This window comes from Xiphophorus couchianus, chromosome 4 (genome assembly GCF_001444195.1).
Source record: "Xiphophorus couchianus chromosome 4, X_couchianus-1.0, whole genome shotgun sequence".
NCBI classification, from domain to species: Eukaryota; Metazoa; Chordata; class Actinopteri; order Cyprinodontiformes; family Poeciliidae; genus Xiphophorus; species Xiphophorus couchianus.
Genome location: NC_040231.1, coordinates 36,474,832 through 36,498,677, shown reverse-complemented (window position 1 = coordinate 36,498,677; position 23,846 = coordinate 36,474,832). Strand labels below are relative to the sequence as shown.

Here is a 23,846-nt window from a genome sequence, read left to right as displayed (position 1 = left end):
TTCTGGGCCCCCCCTATAGATTACAATAAAATCCCCCCAAAAGAGAAAAACAAAATCAACTGGGCACACGCATCGTTCAATCATACATAAACCTATACACACATTTTGTTTTCAAACTCCTCTGAAGTTTATTTCACACTTCAGATTGCAACGAAACAAACTACAAACCATCTTTACAGTGAAACACTTTTGTGTAACTTTTTTTTTTTTTTCATTCATCCATACCGCTTGCAGTGCCCTCCCTGCAATGGCACTGTGCTGCCCCTAGTGGGTGTGCCCCACACTTTGGGAACCACTGAGCTAAGGCAAGGTAAACTGTATTTATATAGCCAGTGATTCTTGAGAAGAGGGACAAAACAGGTCCTATGGATAAACCACAAAATTTGAATAAAATATACACAAAATATATATTTCTTCAAATATCTGACTAAACTAACTGGGGCCATGTGAGCACAACAATATATGTTTTCATGGTGTTTGCTGAATATTTTTTATTTTAACCTATGTAGTAGGTGGATGGTGTCTGTAGAAGCCCTTGTCCAGGAGCAGAACTCAAAACATTGTAATAGTTTAAAACAATTAAAGGAATACTAAAATAATATATTATGACAATAAAGTACAAATATTCAGATAAATAATTCTAAAGTATCATTAAATTGAATTAAAAATGATTTTTATATATTTTCCAACTACATTGAAATTTGTCCCAAGTTTTTGTCAACACCGTCAGACATAAAGAGAATGTAAAAAAAAATCAGGCGTTATTGGGCGGCATCAGAACTTCTGAGGACCCCATGACCTCTTCCTTTCTCTTCCTTAGCTTCCTTAGTTAGCTTATGTTATTCTTTAGGGTTTTCTTCTGTTTTATTCCTAAGTTGCTCGTCACAACCATAATGTGTCAACACAGTAAATGACAATTTACAAAACTTTGATGAAATTTCGTGAACTAAATGCTCAATTTTAGTGTACTGTAAAGATTTCATAGACCTGATGAGTTACAATATGGCCTCCTTCAGAATAACAAAATATAAATTGAGGTATTTTGGCATTTTGTCAACTCTATCAGATGTCAACACTATGAGAATTTCTAACTGACTGTGTGACTCTTTCAATGATAGTGTTGTCAAATCGCACTTGTGTGCAGTTAAATCATTTTAATGTATTTTACATAAATGACATTGCTTCACATGTATCAAGTATTTCATCTTACTCACTAGTTTGCCACCATCTTCAGTTCTGCGTCAACTCCGTCATGCATTGTCAACTCTGTCAGATGGACTTTATGTTGTTTTTTTGTTTTATTTCTTTTGTTTCTTGAGAAGTATTTGTCTGTAAAACTGAGTAAAAATATCACTAATAGGATCATTAAAAAATAATTTTATATTTATTTTTGTCAGATGGTGATGACAAAGTTCTGGGTCAGGTCCATTAAAAATTTTATTTTCAAATAAAATGTTGCAACTGGGAGCCTGCACCTTAGCATCTTTACATTTCCAAAACATTATTTGTCATATTTGTATACATAAGCGTGAGGAATATTTAAAAAATAATTAAAAAATCAAGAATCACTGACAGCACATTTTCAGCAATAAGGCAATTCAAAGTGCTTGAGCTGCCAGTTGTATTTACTTACTCTTGGGTTTTTGTATTTGCAGCAGGATTTGGAGTTGAAGCTTGGGTTTTAAATGCAAGCTTGTGTTTAAATACGGTGTTGTGGGGTATAAGTTGTTGTTTTATTTGCTTTGAGATTTATGCGTTTGTATTTTGAAATGCAACATTTAAATTTAGCCCATCATACTCTCTTTATCTGGAGGTACCCTAGGGTACAGTACCAGAGTACTAACCCTAACCCTAACCCTGGCTTGGAGCAAAGTTCAGAATAAAAGAAGAGAAAAGCTGACAAACTTGCTGAAAGTGCAGGAAGTCAGAGCAAGACAAGTTTTTCCTCTGTTTATTTTACAGCAGTTATCTGTAAAAACCTGGAAGAGATTTTGAGTTTATACAGCTGAGATACACTTCCTGTCTAGGTTACATTTGTACATGATGTTATTGTTTACATACTCTAGCATTACATTCAGACTTTGTGACACATCCGACATAAGAAGCCAGAAATGAAAAATAAAAAAAAAGTGGTTGTTTGATTTTCTGTTTTAAAACACAATTTAACAATGAAATTGAGCTGTTTCTTTTTTTGTGATTGAAAACCAATGCTGGATGAAGTGACTTTCTAGGAATGTGAAAAAATTAGTCAGTTTTTTTGTTGCCTGAATCATTTTATGTTTCTGATATTCAATCTATGTTAAATTCTCCTCATCTGATTTTGACTACAGAAACATTTGTTTTTAATGAATATTTTCTACCTTAATATAAACATCTAATAACCACTTGTTTTTATCTTTAATCTCTGGATTCTTGTCACAAGATCATTCACAGACCAGAAAACTGTGACGTGGCAGATGGCAGCAAACAAGTCCAGCAATCGTTCCAAATCTTTCTTTAAATAGAAAATATGAAAAAACAAACACAGCAACAAAGACAATAAAAATGTTGCAATTTATAAAGAAAACTACAATCTGAGATCTGAAATGTGAATTTGAGTTAATAGAATTTTTCCATATTTTTATTTTTTTAAGAAAAAGTTCTGTTTTATTATATTTTAATATATGTTGACTAGTTAGGGCATTGAATAATTCTAACTATATACTAAATATTTTTTATTTTATTATATTTTGCTACCGTATTCTATCGGATTTTTGACATATTGGTACAATAATCCCATGTTTCTGAACACTCAAGTAGCATGTCACTTTAATTAAAATCTGCTGGGTTTCATTTGATAGAAAACTTGTGAAATTACTCTAAATAATAAACTGAACTTGATGCTTTGTTTAATAATTAGGATCAACTGGAATATATTTATGATTGGATTGACTTTTTTGACATTTGTTGCCCTATTTAAATAAATAAACTGGAATTGAAATTAATGTGAGTGCTCCACCTGTACTCACTCCACCTCAATATTTACGGGTGGAGTCATCAGCATGACTCCACCCCTAAATATTCAAAGATCAGTGGTGCTTGTTGTGTGTCTAAACATTTGGCATCTCTGAACAGATGCCTGTTACTGAGTAGAAACAGTCTAAGTGGCCATTCTCCCCTGTGCTAAAATACTTTTTTAGTGTATTTACAGTGTAGATTTCCAAGGAATGAGATGAAATAATTTAACACTCAGTTAACTGTGAAGCCGTATACTCGATAGTCATAGTACTATTTTAGAAATGCAGTGTGAAGAGACATTCTTATATCTAATATATTGGATTTATCACTCGCTGTTAGGCTCCTGTATTTACTCTTCACCTATTTGTTTTCAGGCCTTTAAACCAGGAGGAGATTACTCAGCGTAGGGAAGTGGCAAGACAAAGGCATGCTGAGAAACTGGCTGCAGAGAGCCTTGAGAGGGCCACCCGGTCATGTAGTGCTCCAAGAGAAGGTCAGTTGGCACAGTTATAACTGGGGAGGCATAACATGATTTTTTTTTTGCTCCATTTTTTGCCCGATTCCCAGTCGGGAAAAATCTGCATTAGTCTGCAATAGTTGTCAGTCTTCAGGACAATTCAGCCTAAATATCTGTCTATGTGACAGAGGATGAAGAAATGGTTGGGTTATGTGAGCTGATAACTAGCTGACAACCAACGAAAACAAGGCCGGGATAAGCACATGAGTGAGCTGATTTTATTTTATTTTTTTTACTTTTAACAGAAATTAAAAACAACTGTGCAACTCAGGCAGAAGCTAAATAATAGGTTGTTCAGGTTTAAGATTATACGATATGTTATAAATATCAGTAAAAAATAAAGAAAAGCATTGAACATAAATGTAGAAATATTCTTTAACTAAAAGTTTTAGTAATTCATAACAGGAAGTTATTAATCACATCTTAATGTGAAGCATTGGTCTTCCTGAAGAAAATATTTTCCCAGTCTATCATAAATTGGACATGTTTTATTGTGCAATCCAGTCCAAACAGTCTAATGTTTTATTAAGCAAAAATATTAATATTTTTAGAATAAAATATATAATATATATATTGTGTGATTTTTTATTTTCTGTCAGCTACTATGACACGTCTGCCTCTAAAACCAGAGGAGGAAGAGGAGCAGAAGGAGGTCTTCATAGCATTCGCAAGAATCTACAGTGGGACAGTCAAGAAAGGTCAAAGGGTTTTTGTTCTGGGACCAAAGTATGATCCTGCTCAGGGCCTGAGTCTGGTAAACGTTACACTCCCTGTTTTACATCTCCATTATTTGTCTAAAGTATGTAGAGCAATAAAAAAATATGGTAAAACGATTTGATGTAAGGGATATGTGAGTTGTGTGGTTTTTCATGCTGTCAGGTCTTTACCCCACATAGAACTGTGTAGAACTGTACAGAACTGCTGCTGTTGGCAGCTTCATAAGCTGTCATGTATTTTAATGTTGTTAGGTGATCTGAAAGGATATGCATCACTTCAGTATGCTCTGCTGTTCATATATGCTTCTCAGAAATGTACTCAGGGGCTTAACCGGTTAAACACAGTTTTGGAAGTAGTTCTAAGGCATGTGTACTCGGGCAAAAAGACATGCTGCAGTCTATTTTGAGCCAACAGAGCAAAGCTCAAGCATTTAGTAGAGATGTAATGGAGATTTGCTTCCAGATGGCTCTCTGGGTGTTGAAAACCAAACTGTCTCTTCCTGGTGTTTTAAAACAGCCAGTTTGGGACCAGCTCTACGCCTAGTTTTAGCTTTTGGCTGGAACCACTGTGGTAAGGTTGACATTTGTAATACCTCAGTGTAAATTAATACTGAACTTCTGAAATGCCGGTAAAGATAGTTTTCTGTAGTTGACAGAAATTTTCATCCAAGGCGACGTAGTGTGCTTTCACACCAGCCGTGTTTAGTCTGCTTTACTCAAACTCTAGTTAATTTGCCCAGAAAGCCCGGTTCACTTGGGGAAATGTGAATGCACAATCAAACTGTGATGCGGATAAAACAACAGTGGCATACTCTGGTTTGCCACTTTCACGCTAGTCCATTTTTCTTTACATTTTGTGAAGGTTATGTTATGGAAGTTTCATTTAACAAAGAATGAGAATCTGTTTCAATAATAAGAGAAAGATTCATCTGTGTCTTTAAGTGTCTTTATTCGAAGGCAAAAGCGTTCAAAGACCCGTCTCACTGAACGCAGTCAGGAGAAGAGCCCTTAACGACACTCATTACATGGTTATATAGCCAGAGCAGAAAAAAGCCCCAGCCAAAGTCTGATCTTATCTCTATTGCCAAATGGACCACAGATACAATCTTTACCCCCTCCTCATGAACTGTCCCTCACCTCTTTGGAGGGGACGGTTTTATGGCAAGAAAGAGAGCCAATAAGGATTTCAGGAGAAACTTCTAATTCCTCTTTGTCAGTTACTCATGAGTGCAGGGTAAAACAGGGGTACTAACTACATTCCACACACGTCAGGTTTTTAAGACAACTGCCAGGTCAGGCGTTCAGCATTTACATCAAAGAGGAAATAAGGTTAAAAATGAATTTTTCTATTACAATTCCTTCCCCACCACAGGCGAGGTGGGGACAGGTTTGATACAGTGCAGTGTGAAAGTGAACCACACCAGCTAAAAATGTAACACATGTTGCAACTTTGGTCTCCATTTGCACCAAGGGATGGGGACCAAGAAACAAGGATCATTTCAAATCTGAAAATAAGCTACAAGGAAATACAACTACTTGAAAATGACACAAATAGCATCGGATTAGTTCTGAAACTAAATGATGCAAATACCATGAGATGGTATCCAAAATGAGAAAAGCTGATTTCACTCAGGTGCATTTGTGTTTAATTATACCCCATCGCTTCTTCTTGATTATACTTTATTATTATTATTATTATTATACTTTATTATTATTATTATTAGCCATGTTCTCAACCTTTTCTAAGCCAAAATGGAGGTAGATGCCTTCTATGCTGCTGGATTTTACCTGGATTTTATTCCTGCTCATTAACAGATTTTCCTTTTCAGTCATGACAAAAAAACAAACACTGTGCCGTTTTTTCTAACATGTTATATTCTTATTTTTTCATTATAGCTGCCAGAAGGATCCAGTACATCTGACTGTATTCCGGAAGTACCTCATCTGTCCTGTTGTACCGTGGAAAACCTTTACCTGCTTATGGGCCGAGAGCTGGAAGAGTTGGAGGAAATCCCTGCTGGAAATGTTATGGGTAGATTTATGTACCTTTTTATCAGGACTGCACTATATTTGGAAAAACTTCAGACCTCTTCACATTTACTTGGGCCTTCTTGTGCTAAACCAGCGCTAGATTTTCCTATTTCCACCCAAGAAACACCATTTGTTGCACCAAGAAAAAAAAAGGAATCCCATCTCAGCACCAACTTCTTCTGTTGATACAGTTTGTGAGGGGGGGCTTTTATTCTCTCTGTCTTGCTCTCCATATTTTTAACAAAATGTAAGAAGTGGTACAATTCATCTATCCATCCATTTTCTAACACCCTAGTGGGGTCGGGAGGGGTCGCTGGTGCCTATCTCCAGCAAACGTTTCGGGCGAGAGGCGGGGTCACCCTGGACAGGTCGCCAGTTTGGCAGTTCAAGTACAATCTATTGCTAATACAGATTTTCCTTAAAGTCTGAGCAATTTTCACAAATGTTTTCTATTGGGATACAACCACCTATTGATTCTTCATGGATTTGTTTTCTGTTCCATTCTGAAGATGCTTCTCCATCTCCCGAGGCAGCGCCAGAAGCTGAGCTCTTTTCTCTATAAAAGACTTGTTGCCCACAGGGGCTGAGTATTTGTTTGGTATCTCCCTGTAGCTCCTTCAAGGTTTTAGACAGAAATGACAGCTGAAAATGTTAGGGTTAGGGTGTGGCTGCTATCATCCAATTTAAAATAAACACTTGATTTTTCTGCTTTTTCTTCCTCACCTTTCTGTTTATTGCAGCATTTGCCCATCTTCTGTCATCTTTTTTCAGGCATTGGAGGTTTGGAGGACTGTGTCTTAAAGACAGCTACCCTGTCAGCGTCCCTTGCTTGTTCCCCCTTCACCCCACTCAACTTTGAAGCTGCACCCATTGTACGGGTTGCTGTAGAGCCAAAACATCCAAGTAGGTTTCACCAGACATTTAGTTTGTCATTTACCTTTTAAGGAGACAATATCTGCTGGTTTCCACCCATTCCACATTTCCTGTTGACTTCACCTGTGGTGTGGTGCGGTTGTTGTCCTTTTGCTTAACAACTATTGGAGTGAGATTAGGGGTGGAGGGTTATGATATCCAGCTTGTCATACTCACTTGAAAATTGCTCTAGAAACTGTAAGTGCCCTCTCTGATAAAAACTAACTTCATTGACTGAAAATCCTTGATGTTCTTCATTTGATGTCATTAAACTTGAACCTGCAGGAAGCTTAACACCAGGCCTGAATGAAGCCTTACTTTTTTAAGTGGCTGATTTAGCTTTGGAATCATCAACGTCTTGGGTTTAACTGAGTTAAATTATTAAACCAGAAGAAATGAACTCCGGCTGCATTGACTGCAATGGCAATAAAAATGAACGTTTTCCACATGTATGCTGTAGGTGAGATGCCAAAGCTGGTTTCTGGGATGCGTTTGTTGAACCAGGCAGATCCATGTGTTGAAGTTCTGATACAGGAAACAGGAGAGCATGTTCTGGTCACTGCTGGAGAAGTTCACCTGCAGCGCTGTCTAGATGACCTCAGAGAGAGGTGAGCGTGTTTTATCACATCTTTTTCCCTCCACTTTTTCTGTTAATAATAATATTATGTTTATTGTTCATTTCATTTAAAAGTGCCAATGAGGACACTCAACGTCGCTGTACAGTAAAAAACAATATAAAACAAAAGGAACAATTGGAATAGAAGTGCAATAAAAAAAGAACTAAGAAGAAATAAGATAACGTGTGTTTTCAGACCAGATTTAAACAATGACAGGAGGTGATGTTTCGTAGATCGAGGAGCTGTGAATTCCAAATTTGGGGAGCAGAGCGACTAATGCTGCATATCAGACCAAACCCAATTTGGGTCTTAGGATCATCTGGGTTACATTCAAAGTCTATGTGGCGTAATGCTGGACACTGAGCATCAACCAATCAGAGAGACTCTGTTACGCGATGCAGTGGTGTGTAGTTGGTGTCCTGCCAGGAGATTCAGGGTTAGCAGCATGAGTGGAAATCCCAGGGATTCAGGGGTCTGGACCCCCAAATTTTGGAAAGGTCTAGTAATTAAATTACTAATTAAAAGTTTTTTGAACAACTAAGGAAAACAAATCATTAACCTAATAGCATAATTGATTAAGTCCTATTATGCTATTAGGCTAATAGACTAATATTAAACATTTAAACAGATTTAGGTTTTTTTGTTGTTTTTTTACAGAATTGGTTTGAGGATAAACCTAGTCTTTTATCCTCATTAAAGAGGATAAATCATAAAAGAAACCTTTGTAGTTAAACAATGTAAATATGAAAAGGCAAAAGAAAGAATATCATGGCCATGCTCCTGATTATCTTTGTCAGCTTTTAACTAAATATTCTGCTGCTCATGGTCTTTGTTCTCAAACTCTGAATCTCCTTGTTGTTCCACGAACACGGTTAAAAACAATCCAACAGCTTTACTCAACTCATTGTTAGCTTGAGGGATAAACTGTGCAAAGTTCTTTGCCTTTTGCTGGTTTGCTGCCGTGATTCTAACACACACCTGTGCAGCTCCACACAGCAGCAGCATATCTCTGTTCCACAATTGTAAAACCGGCGTGAGCGTCTTAGCGCTTATGTTACTTTTCAAGACAGCTCAGAAAAACACATTATTGCCATTGGTATCATGTATGATACCTATGTTTGTGTGGTCTCTGTTTTTACACCATGACCAGTACTTACCCAAACAACCTCTTGTATATACAGTAATTTGAGACTTGTATTCTGCCATCTACTGGATTATCATTGCGCTGCAGGCAGAAAAACAGCTTTTCTTTTTGTTTCTTTTCAAAATGTCTTCTTGGTCATAAGCATTTTCCAGGAAAGTCTTTGCCAATTTCAGACAACTTACAGTAAAAATAATAAATGCATTGTTATTCACTTTTTTTAAATTAATGTTTTATGTTTTTAAATAATGCACAATTAATTAGAAATGTTTTGGTTATATTACATTTAAATCGTGTTAAAATTTGTGTATCATATTTGGTACTGCAGGTATTTAAGATGCTTTATAACTGAACAGTAATGTAATATTTTTATAAAGTAAAAAATATCAAACTCAAACCATCATTCTTCTCCATACCTGCGTCCTGCCATGTCCGTCCTCACCACTTCAAACCCCAACTCATGACAATTATGAGTTTTAGCGTATCACAAACAGCAATTATTTAGCTAATAGGAAAATTACAACATATTTAGGCTAACATGTTAAACTACTCTTGGTTCCCTAGAAATGACTAATGTCCCAGCAAGGTCTAGAGAAACTTATCCATGCATTTATCTTTAGTCCTCAAATGTCTGCCTTAAAAATCAATCCTCCAGCTACAGCTCATCCAGAACACTTCTGCTGGCATTCTCAATAAAAGCAGAACGATAGAGTGAATCACCCCAGTTCTAAAGTTCCTCCACAACCTCCTTACAGCTCAGAGAATAGACTTTAAAATACTGATGTTAGTTTATAAATCACTGAACAGTTTAGCACCAAAATACATAGAAAATACAGTAGATCTGTTGCATCAAGATTCCAGACCTCCCAGGTCTTCTGGTTCTGGTTCTTCTCTGCATTCCTAGCAGAACCACAACCAAACATGGAGAAGCAGCATTCAGCTTCTATGGAAAGAAACTTCTGGAAAACAATAGAACCGCTGATACACTGTGTTCCTCCACATCAAGGCTAAAACCCAGAGCTGCCTTTGATTAAAACAGTCCAGATTGCAACTGTTGTTGTTGCACAGGTACCCCCTTGCTTCTCGTGAGAGAGTTAATAATTAATCCAGCTATTTACCCACCTCAAGTTTAGTTTCCTAAACTAGTATAAACAGAGTATAAACCACAGCAGAATTCATAGAGAATCTTTTTAGCTGGATAATAGAGGAGAGTTAACGACCTTCATCTGAACATCACACCTCTCTTCATTCCATAGGCTGATTAACTAGAAGGAGGGTTAGGGTTAGGAGGAGGTGGATTTGACCTTTAACCTCCTGGCTAGCACTGTTGCCATACTTATTTCATTGGCTGTCTGCTTGAGCAGATTATCTCAGATCCACCTTTGCCTTGCAGACATTATGTCTGGTGTCTGTGTTCTTTTCACAGGGCTGCTCAAAGGTCACCCCATCCTTTACCCCTCTCACTCTTCTTCTCTCAGCAGTCTGAATTCCTCCTTTGGGTCGTCCATCTGTTTCCTGATCAATACACTCTCCTCCTTGGTTCCCCTTTTCCCCTAACCTTTCCCCTGCTGTCTACCTCCAACACAACATCAGTGATCTTTGATTGCAGTTATATGTTATTTCTCATTATAGATACATCTAACATGATTACTACTTTGATTATTAGACTAATCAAAGTATTGCTGTAATTATCCAGAAGTAATGCTGCTTCTTAGTCCGTTTAAACTGTAGGGCAGTCACAATGATATTTTTTAATTCATTTTTTAATTCACACAATCTTTTGTTATTTTAAGATATTAATTTTTAAGTACTCTTTAAGTTCTCTCTTTTAGCTCCCCTTTACTTGACACAACTTTTAATTACTTTGCTTTATTTTGCCACTGCAGTGTAAGGTTTTATTTGTTTATTGTGCTATGTTTTAATGTTGTTGTTGAAATGTGCTAAACTAATAAACTTCACTTAAGTTGACTGTTTTGATCTGCTCTGTGTGAAAAAGTACTGCTCAAGTACTGGCCTATTTTGATTGCCTAAAGAAGTTCAATCAAAGTCACAAGCATTTTCTTTTTTTTAGCTTTACCAAAACAGATTTGACAGTGTAGAACTACTGCTTAATATCAAATAATATACATACATTGCAGATTGACTGGAAAGAGTAAGTTGTGCATTTTGTTGAAGGTTACACTGGATATTTTGTGTTAATTGTAGAAAGTTTTGAATAGATTTTATAATACAGGAGTCAGTATAGCACTAATTACTTCTTCACTTTGTCTAATTTGTCTCTGAAGGTTTGCCAAGATAGAGATTAGTGTGTCTAAGCCCATAATTCCATTCAGAGAAACTGTGGTGAGACCTCCAAAGGTGGATATGGTGAATGAGGAACTTGGCAAGCAACAAAAAGTTGCTGTCATTCATCAGGTGAGTCAGCCATGAAAACATTGATGTTTTTCAGAATGAAGACAGAGTCACTATCTTTTACAGATATTCAAAGAAACTTTGAAGAAATTTATACGAGGAGTAAATGAGTCTTTTTCTTTGATTCAGTCATAAATTACTGAAAGCTTTTGACTCATTATGAGCAGCGGAAATAACCACCGGCTTACAGTTGGCTGTGTTTTAGGTGAAAGAAGAACTCTCTCAGGGTCGTTCATCTGACTGCCAGCATGTGGATCCTGATGGTCTTGTTACCCTCACCACTCCTAACAGACTTGCTACTGTCTGTGTACGGGCCATCCCATTACCACAAGGTATCACACAAATACACACTAACTTAGTCCAAGTGTGGCTTGAATTCCTTTAAATGAATAAAGTGGTATTTCAATCTGGAGAGACTCAGACGGAAAAAACAGCGATTAAAAAGGTTTATTGACATGCATGAATTTAAAGTTCTTTGGCGCTCGGGCCCCGGCTGAGGACATTGAGCTGTGAATTGCGATCAGCTCGGATGAGCATTCCCGATGTAGGTTAGGAATGTCATCCCCCGGGACCCGACACTGGTGGTGGAGGTCGGTGAAGGATGGGAACCTGAAGAGTGGAGGTGGAGAAGGGGTGGAGTAGGGTTGAGCGCAGCTGGAAAGCGGAAGATGCCATGGATGGAGGTCCTTATCAACTGGGCCTTGGTTGGTGATTGGACGTGACGTGGCTTGGTCCAGCGTTGATAGGTCGGCGGTGATGAGCGGGACGCGCCGATTGGATGATGCGGGTGGGGCTAAAGAGTCTTCCAGTTTGAATTTGCGCCTAGGCTTCATTTGATGTTTGAGGTTAAAAACACAAAGGAACTTGAACAGTGATGCACTGTATGTGTCAGTGAGTTTGAAGTTTGAATGTATTTTTACTGGCTACTAACTTGTTGATGACTTCAGCTCAGCTGTCTTGTCTTTCTGGACAGAGGTGACTGTTCTCTTGGAGAGAAACTCTGAGGTAATTCGGACTCTGGAGCTGATGAACTCATCCCTCAGGGAGGGGAGAGCCATGGACATAAATCTCAGGACCCTGGAGGCTATTGCAGAACTGAAAGACCATCTTCAGAGTTTGCTGCAGGGAAGAAAGTGGCGGAACGCTGTGGAACGGATCTGGGCTTTTGGGCCTCGGAGGTCAGTCTTGGTGGCGTTCCTGATCAGATTTAACCATTTCCAAACAGTCTCAGCTTTTATGAATGATGGTGCAAATTCATGCAGCATTTTTCTGTTAATATTACTTCATGGGGTTGGTAATTTGGTTGGTTTTTGTGTTTGTTTTCAGGTATGGTCCCAACATTCTTCTGAACAGCATTAAAGACTACAGCCGACCATCAGTGTGGCAGTGTCTTGAGTGGAGACACAGTAATGATCAAGTTAGAGCTCCAGCTTCTCCACTCCGAGACTTTGATAACAGTATCATCAGTGGTTTCCAACTTGTAACCCTGTCTGGTCCCATGTGTGAAGAACCCCTGATGGGAGTTTGCTTCTCGGTTGAGAGGTGGGATGTCGAGTCTGTAGCTTTTTCACAAAATCCAGACACCTTGAAAGAGGACTCTGTTTCCCCTGAAGCATTGCAAGATGTCAATTCACATGGAAACAGTGAAGATGTGATAGCAGAGCGAAAGATGGATGCTTCTTCTGTGGACTGCTATGGGCCAGTATCTGGCCAGCTGATCGCAGCCATGAAGGAGGCATGCCGGCATGCCTTCCAGGCTCAGCCCCAGAGACTGATGGCAGCCATGTACACTTGTGAGATCATGGCAACTGCTGAGGTGCTGGGTAAGAGTGTATTTTTCTTTCTTTTTTTTTTTTTTCTCTTCTCTCCAGGTTTTTTTTTTGTGGGCTCTAGTGTCCCTTATATGAAAGTAGGCTGACAGGAAAGGGGGAAGGACAGGGGGGAAGACATGCAGCAAATGTCGCCGGGTCCGGAAATCGAACCCGCAACGGCCGCGTAAAGGACTCAAGGCCTCCAAGCGTGGGTCGCACTATCCCCTACGCCACCACAGCACGCCCCGTGTATTTTTCTTAATACATCATTGCATAAATAGTTCGTAGCTTTTAAGAAATGTTTCATCATTTAGGCCAATCTGAAAAAAGCTTTGTTTCCTTATTTCTTTATTTATTGCTTAGGGCCTCCTCGTCTGGTCAGCCTCCTGCTATGATTAACAAGCAAAAGCAGCTTCTGTGGTTGATCTAATTGTTTACAGAGATTAAATGAGGCGTCAAACACTTTTTCTACCACAAAATTATTGTTTATATTTAAATTTTTTATATAAAGTCAACTCTGAGAATATTTCTGTTAATCTTACAAGCATTAAAAAGGCTCTTTTTGAAACCAGAAAACTCTCCATGAGTGCTTTTTATTTTGAGTGCATCAAAAACCTTCTCCTGAGAAACTACTCTGGCATTCATGTTTTTTGGATGCAAAAGTAGCCATGGCAACATGTGTACAGCGACAAAGAATAAACTAACTAATAAATCTAATTCTTAAACCTATTTGGTTTGAGTTTCCTTTGATTAACACCAACTGGAACCTTATAAAGTCTCGTCTGTTTTATACCCTGTCATCGCTTTTCCTACTTCACTGCAGTGAAGCAATGTTTTTTGCTGGTTTCCTGTTTTATTTTCCTGTTAATCATGTAGAGCACTTTAAATTGCCTTGTTGCTGAAAATGTTACGTAAATAAAATTGCCATGCTGTTTTTTTTTTTTTTGGATGATCTCAGCAGTTGCTACCCTAACTTTGCTTGTTGTTTGTCCTTCATAAGGCCGGGTTTATGGTGTACTTGGAAAGCGAGAAGGTCGAGTCCTCCATGAAGAGATGAAAGAAGGGACAGATATGTTTATCATCACAGCTGTTCTTCCTGTGGCTGAGAGCTTCGGATTTGCTGATGAGATCCGCAAGAGGACAAGTGGACTGGCCAGTCCACAGCTGGTTTTCAGCCACTGGGAGGTGAACTCTTTAGCCATTCTTTTATAAAAAGCCAGAATTTGTTTATCCTCTGCTATAAAAGTCATGTGATCATTATTTGATCATTTTTATACAGTACCATCAGAACGTATTCATATCTCTTTTTCCCCACACTTTTTGCCAAGTCAAAATTATTTTAAAACTCATTTCATTAATTTTCTCAAAAAAAGTTCAACACAAGCTAGCTGAGAGTATCAAAGTAAAAGCACGGTTTTAGAAATTTTGTAAATTTAGACAAGCATTTGTTCTGAGAGTCAAAATAGAACGTAGGTGTTGACTTCCAACTCATTGATGTTGTTTTGCACATTTGTGGGAGTCCTTCTATAAAAAGTTTAGTTGATTGAATGTGATTTGAAATGGAACACACTTGTTTATTCAAGGTGTCACAGCTGACTGTGTTTATCAGAGAAGAAACCAGAATATTGTCACCTTTCTAAAATAATGGTCCAGGTCATTTATTGACAAAGTGGTTTTGGAAGGCGACGATATCAAGTCACCGCAATGACTTGTATGCTTCCTGTACCAGATTGAATGCAAGATACAAAAACAATTTGTTCAATCTGAACATCCTAAATATGGTGAACTCTTCATTCTTTGAAAATGGAAGGAGTTTAGAATTATTAGAATCCCCACTTTACCTGGCCACCAAACAAATCTATGGTGCCTAGAAAAGTGTTCATCCCCTCAGATGTTTTAACTTTTTATTGCTTTCACCTATCATAATCAACAGACTGGTTTTTCTGACAAAAAATTACAGAAACTTGAAATATCAAAAAAAATATGTAAGTAGTACTTATATAGAATTGACTGCAGAGCAGGTATGTTTATCTCAGACATTCCCTTAACTTCCACATGTTTCCAAAATCTTCTTGTAAGGGTTAGTGGATCATGCTATGGGATAATTAGAATTGAAGCTTTAAGCAAAAACACTGAAGACTGATGTGTTTTGTATTCATCTGGCATCTGTATAATACTGGTTCTAACAGGACTGTGCAGGTTTTACTTATATAAAACAGGAGCCAGACAGAGTGTGAACATGTTATGTATGGTTTAGCTTTGTTTAGCTGATTCTCATCAATACATTGCTGGATAAAGGCTGTTTCTCTGTTATGAGGGTTTCCCCCAGAAAACTTGCTAAGCCCAGTAGTCGGGGTGCTGAGGCGGTTTATCATGTTTTTGTATTAAAAGATGTTAAGTAGACAGGAAATGTAAAAATATTAGTTGGTAATTATATGTTAAGGGAAAAAACCACAAGTGAAATGCTATCTAAACCCACAATGAGTCTTCAAAACAACAAATGAAAAAATACAAACAAAATTAATATCAATTATTTGAACTTCTGTTTAATCCAAATTAAGTCAGCAGCTCCATAAGGCCCCCAGATGTCCCATAAATGCTAATATTTTAACATAGATATATAAATGTAACATTTGTTTATTGAGATTATCAATGCTGCTAAATTTGATTTAATGGTTTCAGCATACATATATTAAAATATTTTAAATGGTTTAACATTGAAATGTAAGATTTTACGGAGCTGGCAAGTTTACTTTGTAAAAGTTCAAAGACTTCATAGTTAAATTGTTTTGTTACCATAGCAACAATCTGATGCTGTGAGTTTAATCTTTGAGTTTGATTTGTTTGTTCACAAATACAGATTAATAAACTACAATTATAACTTATTGCTTTTTAGGTTGACCAATTAAACTAGTCCTCCTCTCCCAGATTAAATCTAACACAGAAGTTGTTAGAGGTGCTGATGTTTTTAGCAACAAAAGGGGCCCCCAAGTCAAATTCTGCTCCAGGCCTCATGCAGCCTTGGAATGGCCCTGCATGGTGAGTTAAATCTGCTGCACTGTCCGTAGAGATTTGATTCAATGCTGCTAATGTGGCTTCAGTAGCGCTTCCATTTCATGTCTGTTGAGTTTTTAATAAGCGCCATAGAAACTGTTTTGGTTGGTCCGAGCTTTTAGGGACGAGTTTTTCAGATCTCCGCGGATTAACTCTGGCTGACTAAGTGGACAAAGCATTTGATTTTTCATGTAACCAGGAAAATAATAATAGAATTAATAATAAAATAATATAAAACCAGCGTGAAGCATGGCTACGAGACGAGTGCAAAAGCTCCTCACCGGGCTGAACCTGCATGATGAGTGGTTAGTAAAGGTAAAGGTAATTTTATTTATGTAGCACATTTTCAGAAACAAGGCAATACAAAGTGCTTCACATGAATTAAAAGGAAATACAAATAAAACAACAAACCAAAGGAAAGAGCAAAAGAAGAAAAAGAATCTAATGTTGATCTTAAGTATGTAAACTAGATACTCCTGTCCAGGGTTGGGAGATAAATATAAGTAAGTATCCTCTAGATTTTCTAAGTGTGCTCTAAATTTGTCAAAATAATGAGTACTTCACAGTTTCTAAGTAATAATAAAAACTAAATGTTCCTCTTCTTTAAGATGTTTTTCTGCATTCTAAGTTTGTTCTAATTCCTTTTCTGGGTTAAAAGTGAGTACTCCACAGTTTCTAACAAAATAAAATAAAAAAGGCAAATGGCAACATTCAGACAAAACAAAGGTCAAAACAAAGACATGAGTGAAGGCAGTGACATCAGAGGGCCATAAAACCACGTTGCTCAGCCTCCCGGCAGAAGTCTGATAAAGATGTTATCGAAAAATGTCCTTGGGAGTTCTCAGCTCCACAGCTGCATGAAGTCCACAGCAGGGTAAGGTGAGAAGAAGCGTTATGTTTACATATATTCAAGGAGATTAGAAATATGAAGCCCTTCCAAGGCAACATGGGGAAAGCCAATTCAGATACAGAATGTCTTAGGTCAGGTATCTTAATCAATCTTCCCTAAAGTCTCTCCGATACATCTCAGTTCCCAATTATCCACATTAGTTTGGTCGTTCCACTGAGCCGAAACTGGAAACTTCTCCAGGATCGATTCCATCAATCTTCTCCAAGATTCCACCGAAAACTCCGCAGCTCATCTGGGCTGTGAGTCTCAGCAAGACTCGCATCCAACTTGCATCTCTGTCCACACCAACAGTCTGAGTGTTTGCTAGTTCGGCCAAGTCCATCACAAATTTATCGATAAGCCACGTAACCGCAAGCTCCAAACAGCAGAAATCCTGTTGTCATGAATAAATCCAGGGTGAATCCAGCCAGGTGTGGCCCCGGAGGAAAAGAGGACTCTCTTGTGCCCAGTCTTCTCGTTGAGAAAATCTGATCAATTGCATTGAGAAACCAGTTGACCAGATCCATAATTTGTAAATTCAGAGGATGTACAAAGAAAGGCTCCAAAAATATAGAAAAAGACAAAAAACAGAGCAAGCAGGGCAGGGAGGGAGCAGAGGAAAAAAGCGTCTGTCTTCACCGAGAGCAAAAGAGCGCTGGTTCATTAACCACTAACACACCAGCCAACCTGGAACACGGACATTAACTTTACAGGGAGGACAGAGTCAGGCACTGGGCAGTGTTTTGATATATAAACGCTCTACATAATTCTTTGTTCACAAATATAAATCATTCTCACCACTCCCTCAACCTGCACCTCTGAAAGCGTGACTACAAGTTACTCCTGCGGTTCATGTAGAGCTGTGCAACCAGAGCTAACGCGGTTTGTTTTAAACTCTTACCTTCATGTGGAGTTCGTCAAAGAAAAATAATTCCATACAGGGGTTTGATGTACATATCCACACAGGTCAACCTGTGTCCAGTTTGAGTGAAAGGAGAAGCACACGATCTGCACTGAGGGAAACTTCAGAGATCAAGCAGGGCAGCACGCAAGGCAAAGTGGAAAGGCAACGCGCAGAGGCGCCAGCTGTGTGATTTTTCTGCTCTCCCGGCTTTAAATGCATAAACTATAAACTTATCTTTTAGGAATAAATTTGGTCCATCGGTCAGAGCAACAGAGATGCTTTCAATACGGATTTATTGTAAAAAAAAAAAATATATATATATTTTTTTGTATTCTTAATTTTTCTAAAAACAAAAACAAGCAACGGTTGGCCTGGCGGGTGGCTAGTAAAGCATGGCGGGCCTATAGGTTTATACTACACTGGGGGAATCCCTGACACAATTTGAACCCATTTAAAAGGAACCAGTTGGTAGCAACTACAATTTCCAAAAAACTTCCTTGTCTGCTGATGTTTACCTTACATGTTTCAAAAGTCCTCTAAACAAATAAATGATCAAAGGTGTGCATAAAATTATCCTGTTGCTTTTTTATTCAAAATAAATTTTATGGGCAAAAGTAAAATTTAGGAATTTATATACAGTAATAAATACATATTCCATAAATGAGGTTTGTTTTGCAGTTGTCAGAATTTTTTTTTCTTTTGCATAAACACACTCAACTGCATCCCCATTTGAGGTTATACTGTTTATGAACACATGGTGACTCTACCTGTTATGTTTGTAAACCAGGTGATCAGCAGTGACCCATACTGGGTTCCTACCACTGAAGAAGAATACCTGCATTTTGGAGAGAAGGCGGACTCTGTGAACCAGGCCCTGAAATACACGAACGCTGTCCGTCGACGGAAAGGTCTTTTTGTGGAGGAGAAGATCGTTGAGCATGCAGAGAAACAGAGGACACTTGGCAAGAACAAGTAGAGGAGACATCTGTCCATCCTATCAGAGAGAAATGTCAACATTATCTCTCCGATAATGTTGAGATCTTTCAAGTCAATTCAGCAACATTTTGTGTTGGACTATACTATACCATCAGTCTGTAATGTCATCAAGCAGTTGTCCTTGAAGCTCTATTATTGTATGGCAGCAACAGCAAACTTCCTCAAGTTTCTAATTCAATGAGATTAAATGACAAAATATTAGGAATAAAGTCTGTAGAGAAAGAAAACAGTGCTTTGTTCACTTTAAAGGTAAACAAATGTAAATGCCAAAAGTTGGTATTAGTTTCAATAATCAATCAATCAATCAAATTTTATTTGTATAGCACATTTCAGCAACAAGGCATTTCAAAGTGCTTTACATCATAAAAACACAAGAACACAGTCATGTAGCAAAGAATCAACAATTAAAACATTACATTAAGTCAAGTACCACTGTTAAATTTGTAGTTGATTATGTTTCAAATATTATATATATATTATATATAATATCAAATAATAGCTACATCATTACAACTTAAGGGCGAGGAGGAAGAAGAGTAGATTTGATTAAATATTTCTGCTGTGTTTTCTGTGAAAAGAAAGTTTTGTGATAGTAGTTGTTTGTCCAAGTGGGTTAATGGATAAAGAACTTTCAAAATGAGAAACTGCCCTTGTACAGCTTTATCAATACATTTTTATATATATTAGAGCCAGGCAAGGGGAAGAGGGTGAGCCCTCTGTATATGAGCATGATTGACATCACAAAAAGTGTTATTTTTGTGACGTCAATCATAATTGATTGCTTATATTTAGCGCTGGGAGAAGGCAGAGAAGCTCCTTTTTTTTTTTTTTACAGGTTATATTTCTCTTACTGTTACGACAATGACAGTTTCAACAAATATGTAGAAAAAAGTTGTAAATTAAATTTAGACCTCTTATAAAGCTCTTATTTTCATAAAAATAAGAGGTTTCTGTAAAGAGTGCAAGGGTCAACTGTACATTACATGTGAAAAGGAAGCAGACATGCAGTTCGGTGTGTGATGGAAAACATGGATGAATCCCTGCACACAAGGTTTTCAAAGAGACCATTTTCTGGAAGACTGCATGCAGAAGTTAAAAAAGAACTTTGTGAGGGTAGACTGCAGCCACATGTGTGGAGAGCATCACAGACAGAAAAACTGATGGACACTGGAGACCCTGAGCCAAGTCATCTACCAAATTTAGCAACTATGCGTAAAGCCAAACAAGAACAACATGAATCTGAAATGGCTCATAAAAACCCAGTATTGTCACTACAGGCAATAAAATGTAGTTATCCTCACAGTGGAAGTATTAGTGACATTGGATTAGACAGATTCTTCTGTCACTAGTGGAGTCCTACCCAAATGATGATGTACCAGACAAACACCCTATGGTTGCTTTTGATGCAACTGCCTCAGTTGTAAAAATAACAACTTGTCAGGCCGAACGGCTTGTCTGGACATATATTCCTGTATCAAGGAGCTTTAACAGGAAGCGACAACTCCCACATCTCTGTGGTTCAAATGCTGTCAGAGAGACATGATGTCCAGGCAATCACAAGATGGCTGTCAGAATGGATTCGCACTGGAGCACCAGTCCCAAAAGAGGCAATTTCAGATTTTTCTTTAGCTATACTTGGTACATTAGTTAAGGTTTTCACACATTTTTCTGATTTGAAGAGCTATGTAAATGAGTGCTTCGGTGTTCTGCTTCAAAACAAATGCAGCAAACTGCCCCCATGCTTCATCTGAGTGGATGTGGCACACCTGATCAAAAGGATTTCTCAGTGGGATTGTTTGAGGAAACAACCTCATCGGGTGAAAGACTTCTATGTACGTTCAATGGCACAGCTGGTCAAGTCGCAATCTTTAGAGGAAGCAAAGGTCCTAATACGCAGCATTGCCGCTGTAGCATTAAGGTAATGACACTCATGGTAACCCCATCATGTCAGAAGTGTGCAAATCAAACCTTAAAAGCAAAATTGCAGATGACAGTGTCCATTCCCAGTGATGTGGTGCAACCCCCCACACCCCCTCTTTCTCTACTCTCTCACTCTCGTACTTCCTCTCCTGAGAGGGCAGATGTGCTAACCAGCTCTCCATCTAACGGGTTAATTGAGTTTCCTAAATCTGCTGGGATTTACCCTGTCCAGAACTGAAGTAAACTCTGTTTAAGCTGGTTTCGAGAAGCGATTCGCCTGGTTATCTGACGGCCTACATCCAGGTGTCCCACCCTTCTTCCCCCTGTGAATTAGCCAGACTGAGCAGCCTGCAGCCAGCTAGTTTCACAGAGCACACCTGTTAACGGTCGCTCGTTCTCTTTATTACAACTTGCTCATGATATTGAACCAGGTAGGTTTTAGTGACTCGGGCGAGTCCCAAGGATGAGGTTTTACATTTGGGCTACCAGCAACCTAAAAACATTTTCCACTTTTTCCTCTCCAGAATCAAACATCACAGCTATTTTACAACCATCAAAGAACTTTAAGGTGACTCATTAACTGAATGTCCACAACATCTTTAGATTTTCTTTATGCTAAATATTTTATTAGTAAGGCATTTTTGCAAGGGTCAGTACAGCTTAATTCAGTAGCAGAAATAATCAAATAAGTAAAATCAATCATCTAGTCTATCTTTCCCTACTGCTGACACTGAGAACTAAAAAAGGGAACCTTTGAGAGAGACGGCCGGAGTATGACGTTTCGAACCCCAGACCTGGCCTGATGATGAAGAAGGTGCTGCAGCAGGAGGAGGAAGTTGATTGATGAAGGCAGGGATCTCTGTAGGTCTGATGAGCTTCTTCTCCACATGGATGGTGAGGTCACACAGGACTTGGTGCTGGCAGGAAGGAAGGAAGGCACCAGTTCTTCTTCTTTGCCTTTGTTCCTTGTTTTTGCCTTTATCTTCATCTTTGTCTTTGGGGTCTGAACCCAGCTGATGAGAGAAGTGCGATTTGAAGCCACATGTTGCGGGGCTGACGAGTTGGTCGCCATGCGCAGGACAGTCTTCGGCTCTGTGGCTCTTCTTCAGCTGCAGAGTTCTTTGTCCGTCTCGATCTTGGCTCAAAGCTGCTTGGAGGATCCAACCAAAGATTCCTCTTTTGCACTCACCTTTCATAGGGTTTATCCACCCTTTGGCGCGTTTGCATTGGCTAGCACTGATGCTGGTCTTGTTTCATTGGCTGTCTGCTTGGACAGATGATCTCATATCCATCACTGTCTTAAGAGACATTATGTCCTGATGTCTGTGCCAATGTCTCAGGGTTGCTCAACCTCCTATGTCCATTGCCTGCACAACCCTTTCTCTGAAACGTTTACGTTGTTCAACAATCTGTTTCTAAATAAGGCGTTGTTCATCTCTGCTCTCCTGTTAGTTCCCCTTTTTCCCTTATCCTTTCACCTTTCACCTACCATCTACCTCCAACATATCAGTGATGTTTAATTGCAGTTACACCTTTTACACCATTTCCAGTTCAATGTCAAAATCACATTTATAACGTCTTTTGCTTCTCTGATTTAGCATTCATTTATCATTTTATAACCATAACTTATTAATTATTCTTATTATAATCTTAATGTGAGTTATTACAGATGTTTTCTGAAAAGAAACCAAGAATAATCCATGATTCTAATTATTTGATACCAAAGTTACAGTTACTTGTTTTTCTTGTAAGTGTTCTCACAAATGTACGTGTAAATATTATTACAAGTAAACCATTATTAATATAAGTATTTTACTTTGAATCTTATCAAATTACTCAAAATGTTTAGATTTCATTCTTTAAACTTTCATGCTTTAAAATAAGGAATAGTCTCAGCTATTTTTATATATCTGCAGGCTGGAAACTTACTTCCTCTTTTTCCAGGAAACCTGCTTTTCCTGTTTAATGACTCTTTCTGACTGACTATGATTTCTTATGATTAGATAGAAAAAAGTAGAATTAAAGCAAAGTTTGCATGAGACAAAAACAACACACACAACCAGATTTATTTTATTGACATTCAAGTCTACTGTTGGGCCTACATGTCACTTGAGTGATTCATTTTTAAGATAACTTTATTTATTATTACTGTTAAACTAAAATCTCCAGCATGGGGAAGTGGGATGAGCTCAGGTTTTCTTGACACCAGGGAGAGGAAACAGAAGGGTTTAGATTGGATCAATGCACACAAATAAATACTGAGTTGAGGAGGTGGGTGACAGAGATTTGTGAGAAGAGTAAGTGCCACAGTGAAGTCAATGGTGACTGAGACAATATGCACTACCTACCTGAGCTCGTCCCACACCTAATAAGATTGGGAGGATACCTACCTCTTTGGACTGGAGTAATGGTTCCCCTATTTCACTGCGAAAAGCTCACTGCAAGTTCAAGAACATTAAACATGGCTTGTTCAAGCATGAAAATCTTTCCATTAGGGTTGATAAATTAATTTCACGTCATCTTGGCTTCACTGAGGGCAACATGAGGATCTGTTCTGCCAAAACATTTTTTTAAAAGAAGCAGAGGCTGCCAGACAAGAAGAGACAGTGAAACTTCAGAATCCAATCAAAAGTTCTGTGGAACAAGAAATGGATGAAAACTGCTCTCAGGAACCCAACAAAGAAGAAACAGCAGCATTGGAAAACTGGAGAGGCCTTGTAGTCCCACCAAAGAAGAGGAAGTTGACATCATACCTCTTCCCTTGTCCCGAAGGGCTCCATTCTGATCCAGCTGTAAAACAGAAAAAAAAGTTAAGCTGGGGCTTTTAAAAAATGGAAATAATCAACAACCAATCAGAGTCAGCAAGAAACGATACTGCGTCACGAACACCTGTGCCTTTGATGCAGTCTGTCAAGGTATGTGCTGCGCT

General features: G+C 38.3%; 1 protein-coding gene across 2 annotated transcripts in view; it reads left to right on the top strand.

Moving 5' to 3' along the window:
• efl1 (elongation factor like GTPase 1) overlaps window positions 1-20,325 on the top strand; it is a 40,892-nt gene extending 20,567 nt beyond the window's left edge. For both annotated transcript variants that reach the window (XM_028014758.1, XM_028014759.1), the window contains exons 13-23: window positions 3,372-3,490; window positions 4,114-4,268; window positions 6,127-6,262; window positions 7,033-7,164; window positions 7,634-7,781; window positions 11,217-11,346; window positions 11,549-11,675; window positions 12,317-12,521; window positions 12,670-13,166; window positions 14,155-14,339; window positions 18,789-20,325. In XM_028014758.1, the coding sequence (XP_027870559.1) occupies window positions 3,372-3,490; window positions 4,114-4,268; window positions 6,127-6,262; window positions 7,033-7,164; window positions 7,634-7,781; window positions 11,217-11,346; window positions 11,549-11,675; window positions 12,317-12,521; window positions 12,670-13,166; window positions 14,155-14,339; window positions 18,789-18,977 (2,023 nt within the window). In that variant the 3' untranslated portion in view covers window positions 18,978-20,325. The remainder of the gene's footprint in view (window positions 1-3,371; window positions 3,491-4,113; window positions 4,269-6,126; window positions 6,263-7,032; window positions 7,165-7,633; window positions 7,782-11,216; window positions 11,347-11,548; window positions 11,676-12,316; window positions 12,522-12,669; window positions 13,167-14,154; window positions 14,340-18,788) is intronic.
• Window positions 20,326-23,846: the final 3,521 nt, after the last annotated feature.